This window comes from Camellia sinensis, chromosome 13, assembly GCF_055761805.1.
Source record: "Camellia sinensis isolate YWXY chromosome 13, ASM5576180v1, whole genome shotgun sequence".
In the NCBI taxonomy this organism is placed as follows: domain Eukaryota; kingdom Viridiplantae; phylum Streptophyta; class Magnoliopsida; order Ericales; family Theaceae; genus Camellia; species Camellia sinensis.
Genome location: NC_138973.1, coordinates 30895466 through 30907705, shown reverse-complemented (window position 1 = coordinate 30907705; position 12240 = coordinate 30895466). Strand labels below are relative to the sequence as shown.

The following is a 12240-nucleotide window of genomic DNA, read 5'->3' as shown; positions in this document are numbered from 1 at the left end:
TCGGCTGAGGTCACTCAACTGCTCGGTTATTTACCTCCAACCATTCGCCCTGCTGAATCGTTCGCTCGGCCCCATGACTTGCTCGGTCGGCACTTCGATCTCTCAAACTATCTTTTCAAGACTGACACCAGTCGTGTCATCGACACGTGACGTTCACTGATTGGTGTTGTGTCACTTACCTTGCTATTACGCGTCGCCGCCTCAGTTTCAAATTTTGGCGCATCTTCTCCTCTTATACATATATCGCACGCCCCTTCATATTTCTTCTTCCATTGTTCATCTTCTTCTCAGACGACCTAGTAATCTAGAACACCCATCCTTCGAGTTCCATTGATTGTACTCATATCGGAACATTCTCTCAAGTCGCTTCTATTCTGCTACCATCACTAGGGCTCTATCTTTCAGATTGGAGCTACGATCCACTCCCTAGCCAGTAAGTCTTCAATCCCTCCACTGTTCTTCATACTCTTTTTTTCCTTGTGTTCTCAAACTCAACTCCCATAGATGAGTCTAGGATATGATAACAGTAGGTTTCATAGCTTCAAACGAAGTTAGGCCAGTTGTATTTGCCGCTTTGTCCTTGACACTGTTCATCATCTTCTGTGATGAACAAGTGAAAATCTAGGGCCGACCGGGCTACAAACCTTCGTTTGATCCAAAATCATAAGTGAACCGAGCAAGTTCTTTGTTTATAGAACTTAGGTGAAAATCGAGCTAAGAAACGCGCTGTACCGCTCGACCGGACTAATATTTGGTCTGCTTGAGTGACCGAGTTGTTGAGTTTACCCATCGAGACTGAGGCGCTGTTGCGCCCAAAGTGACCGAGCTAAAGTCGAGCTCATTTGCGCACCCGCGCTATCACTTACACTTGGTTTTTAATTGCAGAGTCTTAGGGGACCAGACACACCAACATAAGGGCTCTCGAAGACCGAGTAACCACCATGAAAAAATTTACAAATTTAACACTGTTGTGCTGAACAAACCGGCCTCCCATGGGGCGCTACTGCTTCCTAGTTAATACGTCGAGTGCGTTGGCCGCTTTCCAAGAAGATACGGTATTTCGATTGATGTGCATCTGGAGCTCGGCGAAGAGGATATAAACCCATGGGGTAGGTTGGAGTCCTGCCCCTTCACCGTGCTAAGCATAGTCAAAGGAGGGTTACGCTTTCCTGTGCAACCCTTGATCTATGAGTTCCTAAGACGCACCGGGCTCACTCCAACACAAGTATCCACCAACACTTTTAGAATCATAAATGGCATGGCCGAGTTAAATCATTGGCTTGGTTTAAATCTGGGTCTGGCCGAGATCTTGCGTCAATACACGCTCGGTTGAACAAAAGACGTTTCAACTATTATTTGAAAAATAAGATCGGGCAGAGAACGATTAGTGACCGGCACGCGGACAAGGCCATGCATGATGATGATTTCTTCTGGGTGTCTAGTAACTACGAAACAACTGATGTGCTTAGTTAGTACATCAGCAAGAACTTCAGTTCTTCTTGTAAGCCCATCTTTTTAACTGATTTATTCTGTCAATATTAATTGTGCCAAGCTAATTGTTTTCCTTTTGCAGCTATCGAAGAGTTACAAGCCAACTATCAGTGTTCGAATGAAGAGGCAATCAGGGTCGCACTGAGTTACAGACACTGAGATTGCCACGAGCTTCTCGGTTACGTCCCGACCTATCGTTATTTAACTCTCCGCAAAAGCAAGGTTACAGAATTTCTTCGGGCTCCTTCTCCTCCACCTGACCCAACTCTGCCAAACGTGCCCCTAATACGATTAACCAAAGAGGAAGAGATGGCAAAGAGGAGCTAGATTAAAAACCTAATTACCGTCACTTCTACCGAGCTACCGAGCGTGCCACCTCCTACTCCAGCCGTCGGCCATAGTTCAGGGACCATGATTTCCCTGGCCTTCACGGCCACTCCACATACTGAGTCTCTCCAAGCTGGTAAACAGGCTCGATCGGCTAACCCCTCCGCCGAGCTCGTGGCTGAGCTAAGCACTAAGCAGCAAGTACAGAATGCTCAGTCCACCTTTCCGTGGAGGCCAAAGTTCAAACACCAGGGTAAAGAGATCTCGGCCAACGCATCAGTCAAGGGAGATAAGGAGCACCTCTTGGCTTTTGATTTATCAAAAGCATTGTTGTTGGCGAACAACGTGACCGGGAGCGATCATGTCCCTAACACCCGGCTCGTGAAATCGGCAATCAAATCCATGACTAAGGTATGATTTAGAATTTCATCAAGTCTCTACTCGGTTTATTTCTTTGCTTGGTCTAACTTTCTTTTTCTTGTAGGCTATCCAAAAACAGCATCTCGTCATGGACCGAATTGTCAATATGCATCATAAAGTGGCCGAGCTGAATAATGCTGGCAAGAACGTCTCGGTTGAGCTCGGCCGAGCCAAGACCTCTCTCAAGATTGCCAATGCTGACAATGCCAGGCTTCTTGGCCAGCTTGGTAGGGCCGAGCAAGAGAAGGACGCTTTGAAAGCCGAGCTAGAGGCGGAAAAAAAACAAAGCAGACAGTCGTGGACGAGGCCAACAACCTCGACTTCAAGGAGGCCGAAGATAACTATACCAAACAAGTTGAAGCCACCAAGGACATCTTCTTCAAGTCCGGTTGGAAGGCTGCTTGTGAAAAACTAGGCCAAGGATCTGAAACCGAAGTGTTCACGTCTCCTCCTCCTGCCTTCCTGGCGATCTATACGGTGCCTTATGCCAATGAAGTCTTCAACTCTCTGCACGAGGAGGCCGAGGAAGAAGTTGAAGAGGAGGCCAAAGCGGAGGCCGGCCAAAAGGAGATCGGTGACAAAGAAAAAGCTATCGTGGTCGACCTGGAGGCCGCTACAGAGGAAGCCAAAGATGAATTCGCCGACCTCTCCTCCCTAGTTTAATCATGAATTCTCCATCTTTTTGCTTTGAACTTTTGTAACTAGACTACAAGCCCCTTATCTTGTACTTAAATCCTCCATTAATGAAAGTTTTTACCAACTTATCTCTTGTATTCTAGCAATATATGTTGTGTTTCTTCCCTACAATCGTTCAACACACACCGGACAAGCATTAAGTAAATTAACCGAACAAATCATCACTGTCAAATTAAAGTTGAACCAAACGTCAACATTCTTCAACAATGCATCAACTCTTTGAGTTGGGCAAAATCACCCCGGCTGAAAGCTTAGAGTTGAACAATTCACCAACTCCTTTTACCGAGCAAAACCATGTCAGCTAAAAGCTTAGAGTTGGTCAATTAAAATTATCTCGGCTGAAAGCTTAGAGTTGAACAATTCGCCAATTCTAATAGCCGAGCAAAATCATCTCATCTAAAAGCTTAGAGTTGAAGAATTCATCAACTCCAATAGCCTAGCAAAATCATCTTGACTAAAAGTTTAGAGTTGAACAATTCATCAACTCCAATGGCCGAGCAAAATCATCTTAGCTAAAAACTTGGAGTTGAACAGCTCATCAACTCTTTGAGCCGGGCAAAATCATCTTGCCTAAAAGCTTAGAGTTGAATAATTCATCAACTCTAATGGTAGAGAAAAATCATCTCGGCTAAAAGCTTGAAGTTGAACAATTCATCAACTCTTTGAGCCGAGCAAAATCATCTTGGCTAAAAACTTTGAGTTGAACAATTCATCAACTCTTTAAGCTGGGCGAAATCACCTCGACTGAAGGGCAATTGCCCCTTTGTTCATTGTAATTCACAACAAATTTTATGTGTACAGTAATTCATTACTATCACACATAGCTTTCACGAATTCACATGGTGACTAACAGAATTACATTAGTAAATGGAAGGGAATGCTTATCCCTTACAAAAAATTACATTCAAATATTGAAACTAAAAATAATACAACTTCAGGTTGACTGCGTTCCATGGCTGGGGTATAGCTATGCCATCCAAATTTTCTAAATGGTATGCCCCTTTACTCGCTAGACCGGTTACCTTGTAAGGCCCTTCCCGGTTTGCCCCTAGCTTCCATTCGCCCGGCACAAGAGTGTTGTCCATCACTTTCCTTAAGACCCAATCCCCGACTTTGAACGGTCTAGGGTGAACTGCTTTGTTATACTTTCTGGATAGTTCTTGTTGATACGCTGCGACACGGATCAGGGTCTTTTCTCGGCGTTCCTCTCCCAGGTCCAATTCTAAGGCAGTGACTTTGGCATTTAAGTTGGGCTCAAAATTCTCGCTGCGAATTATGGGCATACCGATCTCCAATGGGATGACTGCTTCTATGCCACGTGCCAAGGTGAAAAGCATTTCCCCAGTTGAGCGTCTTGGTGTTGTTCAGTAAGCCCAGAGAACATTTAGAAGTTCCTCGGTCCACTTTCCTTTGGCTTTCTCTAACCTTTTCTTCAGCCCATCTAGAATGGTTTTGTTCGATGCTTCGACTTGGCCGTTGGACTGAGGGTAGGCCAGTATGGAATTATAGAATTCTATCTTTAATTCCTCACAAAATCTTCTGAACAATCGCCCATCAAATTGGGTGCCATTGTCAGAGATCAAAGCCTTGGGGAGTCTAAACCGCATTATCACGTTCTGCCAGACAAACTTCTTTACATCCTTTTCTTTAATTGTTGCCAAGGGCTCTGTTTCGACCCATTTGGTGAAGTAATCTGTCGCAGCTATAAAGAACTTGCGGTTTCGCAACGTAGTTGGGAGTGGTCCCACTATGTCAAGCCCCCACATTACAAAAGGCCGAGGACGTGTGAGAGATAGGAGTTCTCTGGCCGACTGATGAATTTGGTGGGCGAACTTCTGGCATTTTTCACATTTTCTCACATATTTCTGTGCATCTGCCTGTATGCACGGCCACCAATATCCTTGTGAAATAGTGCGGTAAGCTAAAGATCTCCCACCGATGTGGCTTCCATACATGCCTTCGTGGATCTCGTAAAGGAAAGCACCGATTATGTTTGGGTGAACGCACTTGAGGTATGGACCGGCGAAAGACTTCTTATACAAAGCACTAGATGGAGAAAACCAAAACCGCTCAGACTTTACTCGGATTTTGTGTGCCTCTTTCTTGTTAGTCGGCAGGATCCTTTCTTTAAGGAAAAGAATGATAGGGTCCATCCAAGAAGGGCCTAGCTCGGTACAGAGAACTTTTATTTGCTCGAAGTCTTCAATACTGGGTCTTGGGAGGAATTCAATTAGGAGAGGGTTGAGGTTATAGACATCATATTTTTTACGGCCCTTCAAGACTTGGATGTTCTTGCAGGTACATCCGATAACGAGTCTGATTGCTCGCCGAGTGCCCCAAGTCCTCAGCGGAACACCACAGGTTTGAACCTTTCAGAGCCTGCATCCACTTTGTCTCCTTTTTGGACCATGTCTTGTCTCTCCCCCCTGCAGTCTTTGGTGCCCTGTTGGCCATCTATGAGGGCTGCCGGCCAGAGCTTCTAGTCTGTCGGCAATTGATGTGCCATGTCGGCCATCAATGATGCCTTGCCGGCCATCACTGATGGCTTGCTGGCCACCAGTGTTTTCTGCAGATATTTTTTGCCAACTGTTTGCACAGATGCTTATATCTGTCCACACGTGAAGGACTAGATCTCCTTGTATAGAATTCATGGAGGGGTTAGCCTCTCCTCCTTGTGTCTTGTTTGCTAGCCTAGTTAACTCCATATGTTAGCATGATTTTCTAGATTTTTGTAGCTATATTCCAGCATATGTTTTTGCCTCTATTTTAAACTGCTTTAGCTCTATTTTGGGCTGTTTGGATCAGTTGAGCCTTGTTTTGTATGGTTGTAATGTAATAGTTCTCACAAGTTTGGTGTTTTGGGCTATTAAGCACCTCTTGTTTGAGTTGATTGCAGAATTTGGTGTTGTTTTGCACTTTGTTTCAGCACTAATCACCTCTGTAACCTCCCTCATTTCTTGGTTTTTCTTTTTGCTTTGAAAGTTGTTTCAAGTTATTTGTTCGCCTAAGTGTGGAATTGAGGATTCATACTTAATCCCTTTGGGGGTTCATTACCAACGGTATGAGACTTCTTTCATACCCAAAGCAACTTGTGTTTTGGGCCTTCTTTCTATTAGAGGACTCTAACTCACCTTTTGGACTTAATTAGATTAAGTAATGGTTGGTAAGTTAAAATGAATAACTAACAACTTGGGACTAAAATTGAGCAAGATAATAACTTGTGTGTTATGTGTTCAATCAGACGTTAATTAAACACAAGGAAAATTATGACATTTCATACTCAAAGTGATCAACTGTCTCAAGTGTCCTAGGTCTCCGTTGCACTTGATCATGCATGATAGGGTGATGGTTCTTGAGTGTCTTGTTTTGCATTCATTGAGCTTGCACACCTTGAATCACAAGCCATTATGCAATGAAATTCCTTAGATTGGTGGTTTGTGGTTTAAGTTCACAACTCTTTGGATTTGTCCATGAAAATGAGAGGTGAATTGTGCAGACAACCCTTGGAAAAACCTTCTTTTTGCTCGGTTTGTACTCTGTTGTAGCATGGTGATCCAGTGCATCAGTGGCTAGCAGGCCACCATCCATGGCCGACAGTGCATCATCTATGGCCGGCAGGCCACCTTCTTGGCCGGCAGATGGCTGACAGCATTCATCCATGGCCAGCTGGGCACTGATGTAAACTTTAGCAGAATGTTGGTAAGTTAGGGCATGAAGGTTCTGGAAATGTTCAACTCTGCAAACAGAGGCTTTCAAGAGCAAAGTGGAGGTCTTTTCGGGCAAAAACCGAGCATATGCATCTTCCACTTCCCGAGGCGGAGTAGTGGCAGCATGGTTAGGAATGTTAATTGCTTAGTTTACTTGCGTTTGTGTTGTAAATTAATTAGTTAGCTTACTAGTTAAATCTTTCAAGTGTTGTAATAATTAGTTAATTAGTTTAGCTTCTTATTTTGGTTTGTAATAATTAGCTTAATTAGGTTAGCTTAATTAGCTTAGCCCTAATTAGTTACTAGTTAACTTAGCTTTATTCATTCGGACTCTCCTTCGTGAGAGCAAAATGTAACAATGTGTATGTCTTTCAACCTCACGTCTTTCTCCCTTTTATTTAATCATTTTTGTTGGTTAGATTAAGAACATGTTTAAATTAGCATACCTTATGCCTGCATACATTCATCTTGTATTGAATACACCGAGACTCGGCGCATCATTCAAACCGCATTATTGTTTCAATTACTTATTTGAATATATGTTTAGCCGCATGCTATTTAATTGTTTCATATGCCATATTAGTAGTCGAACCTATTAATTCCATATTGCATGTGTTGCATTAGGCACTTTGTATAGTTAGGAAGCATGCATATTTTTCTAAATCATATTGTCATGACCCGAACCCGCTCCCATGGGTTAAGGACATAACCAGCCAGTAATCACAAGATTACCTACGGCCTCAAACCAAATAAAACATAACTCATCAGAGTAAAAGGGCCAAACGGAAGCAATTTCAAACTTTTGTCCATAGAGTTGTGCTTATATGGCACGTCATAACAAACTATACATATACATGTTAATAACTCACATCAAATTATGTACTAACACAAAGCTCCGTACATACAGGATCATTCAAGTTTAGGTCAGTCAATCGAAACTATATACAATCATAATCCAAGGTCCTCGCCAACACGACAAAATGTAATAAAATAGCAAAAGGGCGAAGACGAGTCTCGTGCGTGAGACGTATGGGCTAACTCTTCAAAACCTTGGTTGTTCCACACAAACTTCACTAAGGGTGGGTTTGGACCTCTCTTAGCTCACCTACAAACACATGAATGAGCGTACATGAATGAGCGTGAGCGAAAGCCCAGTGAATAATATCAAATAAAGCAGTTACACAAACGGTATTTAGAATAACGTGCTTCAAACGGCCTTGGGCCCAATTCGTATTTCTATCTAGCATATATATATAAATACAGATTAAGTGACTGTGGTTCCAAACACATCATACGGCCTCGGGCCTAATTCACTCGTGTCATACGGCCTCTGGCCCATTTATTCATTCGTGGCATACTAGTCTCTGGCCCATTCGTTCTTTCATGTCAAACTGGCCTTTGGCCCATTCATTCATTCATGTCCACTAGCCTTTGGCCCATCCGTTTATTCATGTCAAATTGGCCATTGGCCCATTCATTCTTTCATGTCAAACTGGCATTTGGCCCATTCATTCATTCATGTCAAACTGGCCTTTGGCCCATTCATTCTTTCATGTCAAACTGGCCTTTGGCCCATTCATTCACTCATGTCAGACTGGCCTTCGGCCCGTTCATTCATTCATGTCAAACTGGCCTTCGGCCCATTCACTTATAGCAAACGGCCTTAGGCCCAACCATGTGGCATAGCAACACATTTGTCCACAATTCAAATCGACAAACTCATAAAACTTATAGAGAAATAAGTAATTGGACAAATAACATGTTTCAAAATATCTTTATTAAGATATTACTCACAGTGATCGGTTGGATGATTTGCCCTGGAGCTCGACCCTACACATTCTATGAACACAATGGGTCACAAACAATCCAATTCGTTCTTAATTCACATATTCGTCTTTAGGCTTCTTTCTGATTTTTTTAATTCATTCATAATGCTCAATGCATGCCTAAGAGTACTTAGAAGTGAAAGAGAACGGAAAACGAAACACAAAATATCTTTACAAAATTTCAAAAATAGGGGTCCCTGCTCGAGCGTGGACTTTCCCACTCGAGCAGACCCATTAGGTCTGTAAAAGTACTGGTTGCCTCATTTTTACGCTCGATCGTGAATTCGGACTCTCGAGTTGAAGGTCATTCTACATAGCTCCCCGCTCGAGCGTGAACTTCCCCGCTCGAGCAAACATCATGTCTGCAAAATATTCTGGGAGCTCGTATTTTATGCTTGAGCGGCGGTTCCCCCACTCAAGCGGACGTCAAGAATTCTGGGTTTTCCAGAACTTATTCTTGAGCTCAAACTCGACCTCCAAAGGTTCAAAACTCATAATTTTGGTTCCAAAACATGCAAATACATTATATATCATGAGTATACAAGCAAGATAAGGTCAATTGCTCAAAATCATGGTCACATTCTCAAATTATCCAACACTTCTTTTGTTTAATTCAAACTCATGCCTTCAAATTTCATGTAAGCTCCATATTTCCAACAACCAAATATGCATGTAAATTTTTGACCTCAATTCCCTTTCAAATAGCACCAATGATGCTCATAATCATGAAAATCAACAAAACTATACTTGCATATATGTTTCAATGCTCATATTCCCACATTCAACTTAATACATGCTTGATTATGCCAAATCATGGTAATTCTATGCATGCATGTACACATTAGCTTCAATTTCATCACTTATAACACAATCCTTGTTCTTGATCATCAATCAACTTCGAATTCACAAAGTTACAAACTAGAATCCATGAATTTACTCACCTAGAAGCTCAATCTTTCCAATTTTTGGTAAATTCTTGAGTGTGCCTTCAAGATCACCAAGTTCCCTAGCCAAATCTCTACCTTGAGCCTCCTCTCTCACTAAATTTGGCTCCTCCCTCTCTTTAGAGCATAATTTCAGATGTTGAGCTCAAAAGAAACAAAAATGAGAGTGTATAATGGCCCTTTAAAAGCTCCCTTAAATACATTTCTTTAGTATTAAATAACTGGGCACCATTTCATTAATTTAATCTATTTAATTTGATCCGAATCAATTTCCAATTAAATTTCACCGTAGGCTCTAAAAATTACGCCAATCACAATGGCGCAGTCAATTTCAGTTTCTGTGGCCGATAGGGCCTTCAATTTAAATTCCAAAGCAGATAATCAAACAGATATTCCTACGGTGAACAGATAGAAATTCAAAACCACATATTTTCACATAGATGGCACACAAAATCATATCAAACACATAATCATATTCATAATAAGGACCAATTAGCATAATACGCAACAGGGTTATCACACATATCTTCTTAGCTTGGAGTACTAGGTGAGTTTTTAATACTTTAGCATACTTACATGAGTTTAAATGTTGCTATGTCTAGCATGCTTTCCATGAGGCTAAATGCTTATTTGATAAATTGCTCGAATGCCTGTGGATGAAGGCTTGTCGCCTGAATTAGAACAATTCAACGAATGTATGTTTTAAGCCCACTTTGTTAAGTGGCAAATAAGTTTTAAGCCCACTATATTTGGTGGCAAATCCGCAAACTTTAAGCCCACTAGAGGTGGCAAATTCAAACCATTTTCGCAAACAAACATGAATTGAATTGTTTCAACTTGAGCAAACTAGTCTATACTTGCTTGTGTGCATCACCTAGTAATGCTAGTTTAATAACCGAAATAAGAGCACGTAATATTGATAAAAAATTATATCATGATTAGTAGAGGCCAATTTTTGATCAGACGAGCGAGGGTGCTCAATCCATGACCTTCCCCTCTCGTACCTAAGTTTCCCGAGCCGAGGCAACTTTGGTGATGACAGACACGTGGCCTTTGGCACAAGTCATGGGTTTCCTAAATTTTTCCAAAAATAAAATATTTAGGTGGCAACTCTGTATTTGGCAAAGCAGTCTAATTTTGGTACTTTTGATTCAAAATCAATTTTTCAAAACGATTTGCCGGATTTGAACTCTTTGGTGTTTATCAGTTTCACATTGCACTTGTGAGATTAGATTCAGAACCACGGGAGTCCAAACTGTAGGGCTTCTTTTTGAGTTTCTGAAAGAGGGAGCAAAAAAAACCAAGCTACAGGGAGTTTATTTGTCGGCCATGGAAACTAAACCGGCTAACTCATCTGCCCGACCGTTATCTTCTCGGCTAATTTGTTGGACTCTTATGGCTTGAAATTTCTTGATTTTCTCTTTTACCAAAGTTTGGTACTTAGCCATTTTGTTATCTTTGGCTTCATATTCCCTAGAAACTTTGTTTCCAACGAGTTGGGAGTCACTGTAGACCATTAGCTTAGATGCTTGCATTTGGAGTGTGCTTTTCAACTCGGTTAGCAGCGCTTCGTACTTAGCCTCGTTGTTTGACGCAGGAAATCCTAGTGTGATGGAATGTTCAATAGTTAGCCCGTCTGTGGAGATCAAGACCACTCCCAACCCGGCTCCATGCCGGTTTGAGGTGCCATCCACAAAAAGTTTCCACATTTCGCCGTTGAAAAGTTTCCAACATTCAGCGAGGTCCTGGGATGTCTGAAAGTCCAAGTGATCAGAATTGCTCGGCTGTTCGGCTAGTTCCATGGTGAGCACGTCGTTGACGATTGTAACAAGCATGTCTTCATCTCCCCGTAGCGATGCGGCGTTGGATCCAATAGGTTGCCCTGTTATTCCCAAATCTGACAGCGAATTACCAGGCTAAAGTGGGCCTTCGAGTGATAGTTCTATAGACGGGCGCACAACTTTCACGTCGTCTTCAACATTCGGTTGGATGGGAGGCTGTGCAATTTTCACCATGCCTATTCTCTGCAGCTCAGTTGCACCGACAAGATCCACCGGGCAAATTGGATGAATTCCGGGCGAGAACTCAATAATGAAGTCGGCCAATTCTTGGGCTTTGATAGCAGTTCAGGGTTGAAAATTGACGCCGAATTGCCCCAACTCGACTGCCCATTTCAGGATTTGACCAGAGAAGTCTACTCACTTAAACAAGGCTTTCAAAGGGAATTCGGTAGACACCATGATCGTGTGAGCATGGAAGTAGTATGCCAATTTCCTTGAGGCCATCATTAGTATTAAGGAAAGTTTCTCCACTGGCAAGTATCTCGACTCCGCCGGGAGCAAGTTTTGCTCACGTAGAAGATCGGTAGATGCTGGATGCCTTTTATCCGAACAGGCACCGTACTTACGGCATGTTAAGAAACAACCAAATAAAGATAGAGTTCTTCACCGTGCTTCAGCGTGACCAAAAGTAGAGTGGAAGATAGGTATGTTTTTAGCTCGGCTAAGGCTCTGTCATAGTCTTCATCCCATGAAAACTTAGACTTCAAGGCTCGGAAGAAGAGTGGCAACGATCTGATGACCGACTTATAAATCGATTAAGCGCGGCTGTCATCCCGACAAGATGTTGCACATCCTTTATCGAGTTGGGTTGCTTTAATTCTTGTATGGCCTTGATTTGGGAAGGGTCCGCCTCGATACCACGGTTGGTGACTAGAAAGCCTAAGAATTTTCCCGACCCCACGCCGAAGACACACTTTGACGCATTCAGACGCAACTTATGTTATTTGAGAATAGCGAACATCTCTGCCAAGTTAGACAGGTGGTCGGC

The 12240-nt window shown here is 42.5% G+C and overlaps 1 protein-coding gene across 1 annotated transcript; it reads right to left on the bottom strand.

Moving 5' to 3' along the window:
- Nucleotides 1-10727: 10727 nt before the first annotated feature.
- LOC145805272 (uncharacterized) lies at nucleotides 10728-11246 on the bottom strand. The gene has a single exon (XM_082900382.1). It carries the CDS (start codon nucleotides 11244-11246, stop codon nucleotides 10728-10730), a length of 519 nt encoding a protein of 172 aa, XP_082756508.1.
- Nucleotides 11247-12240: the final 994 nt, after the last annotated feature.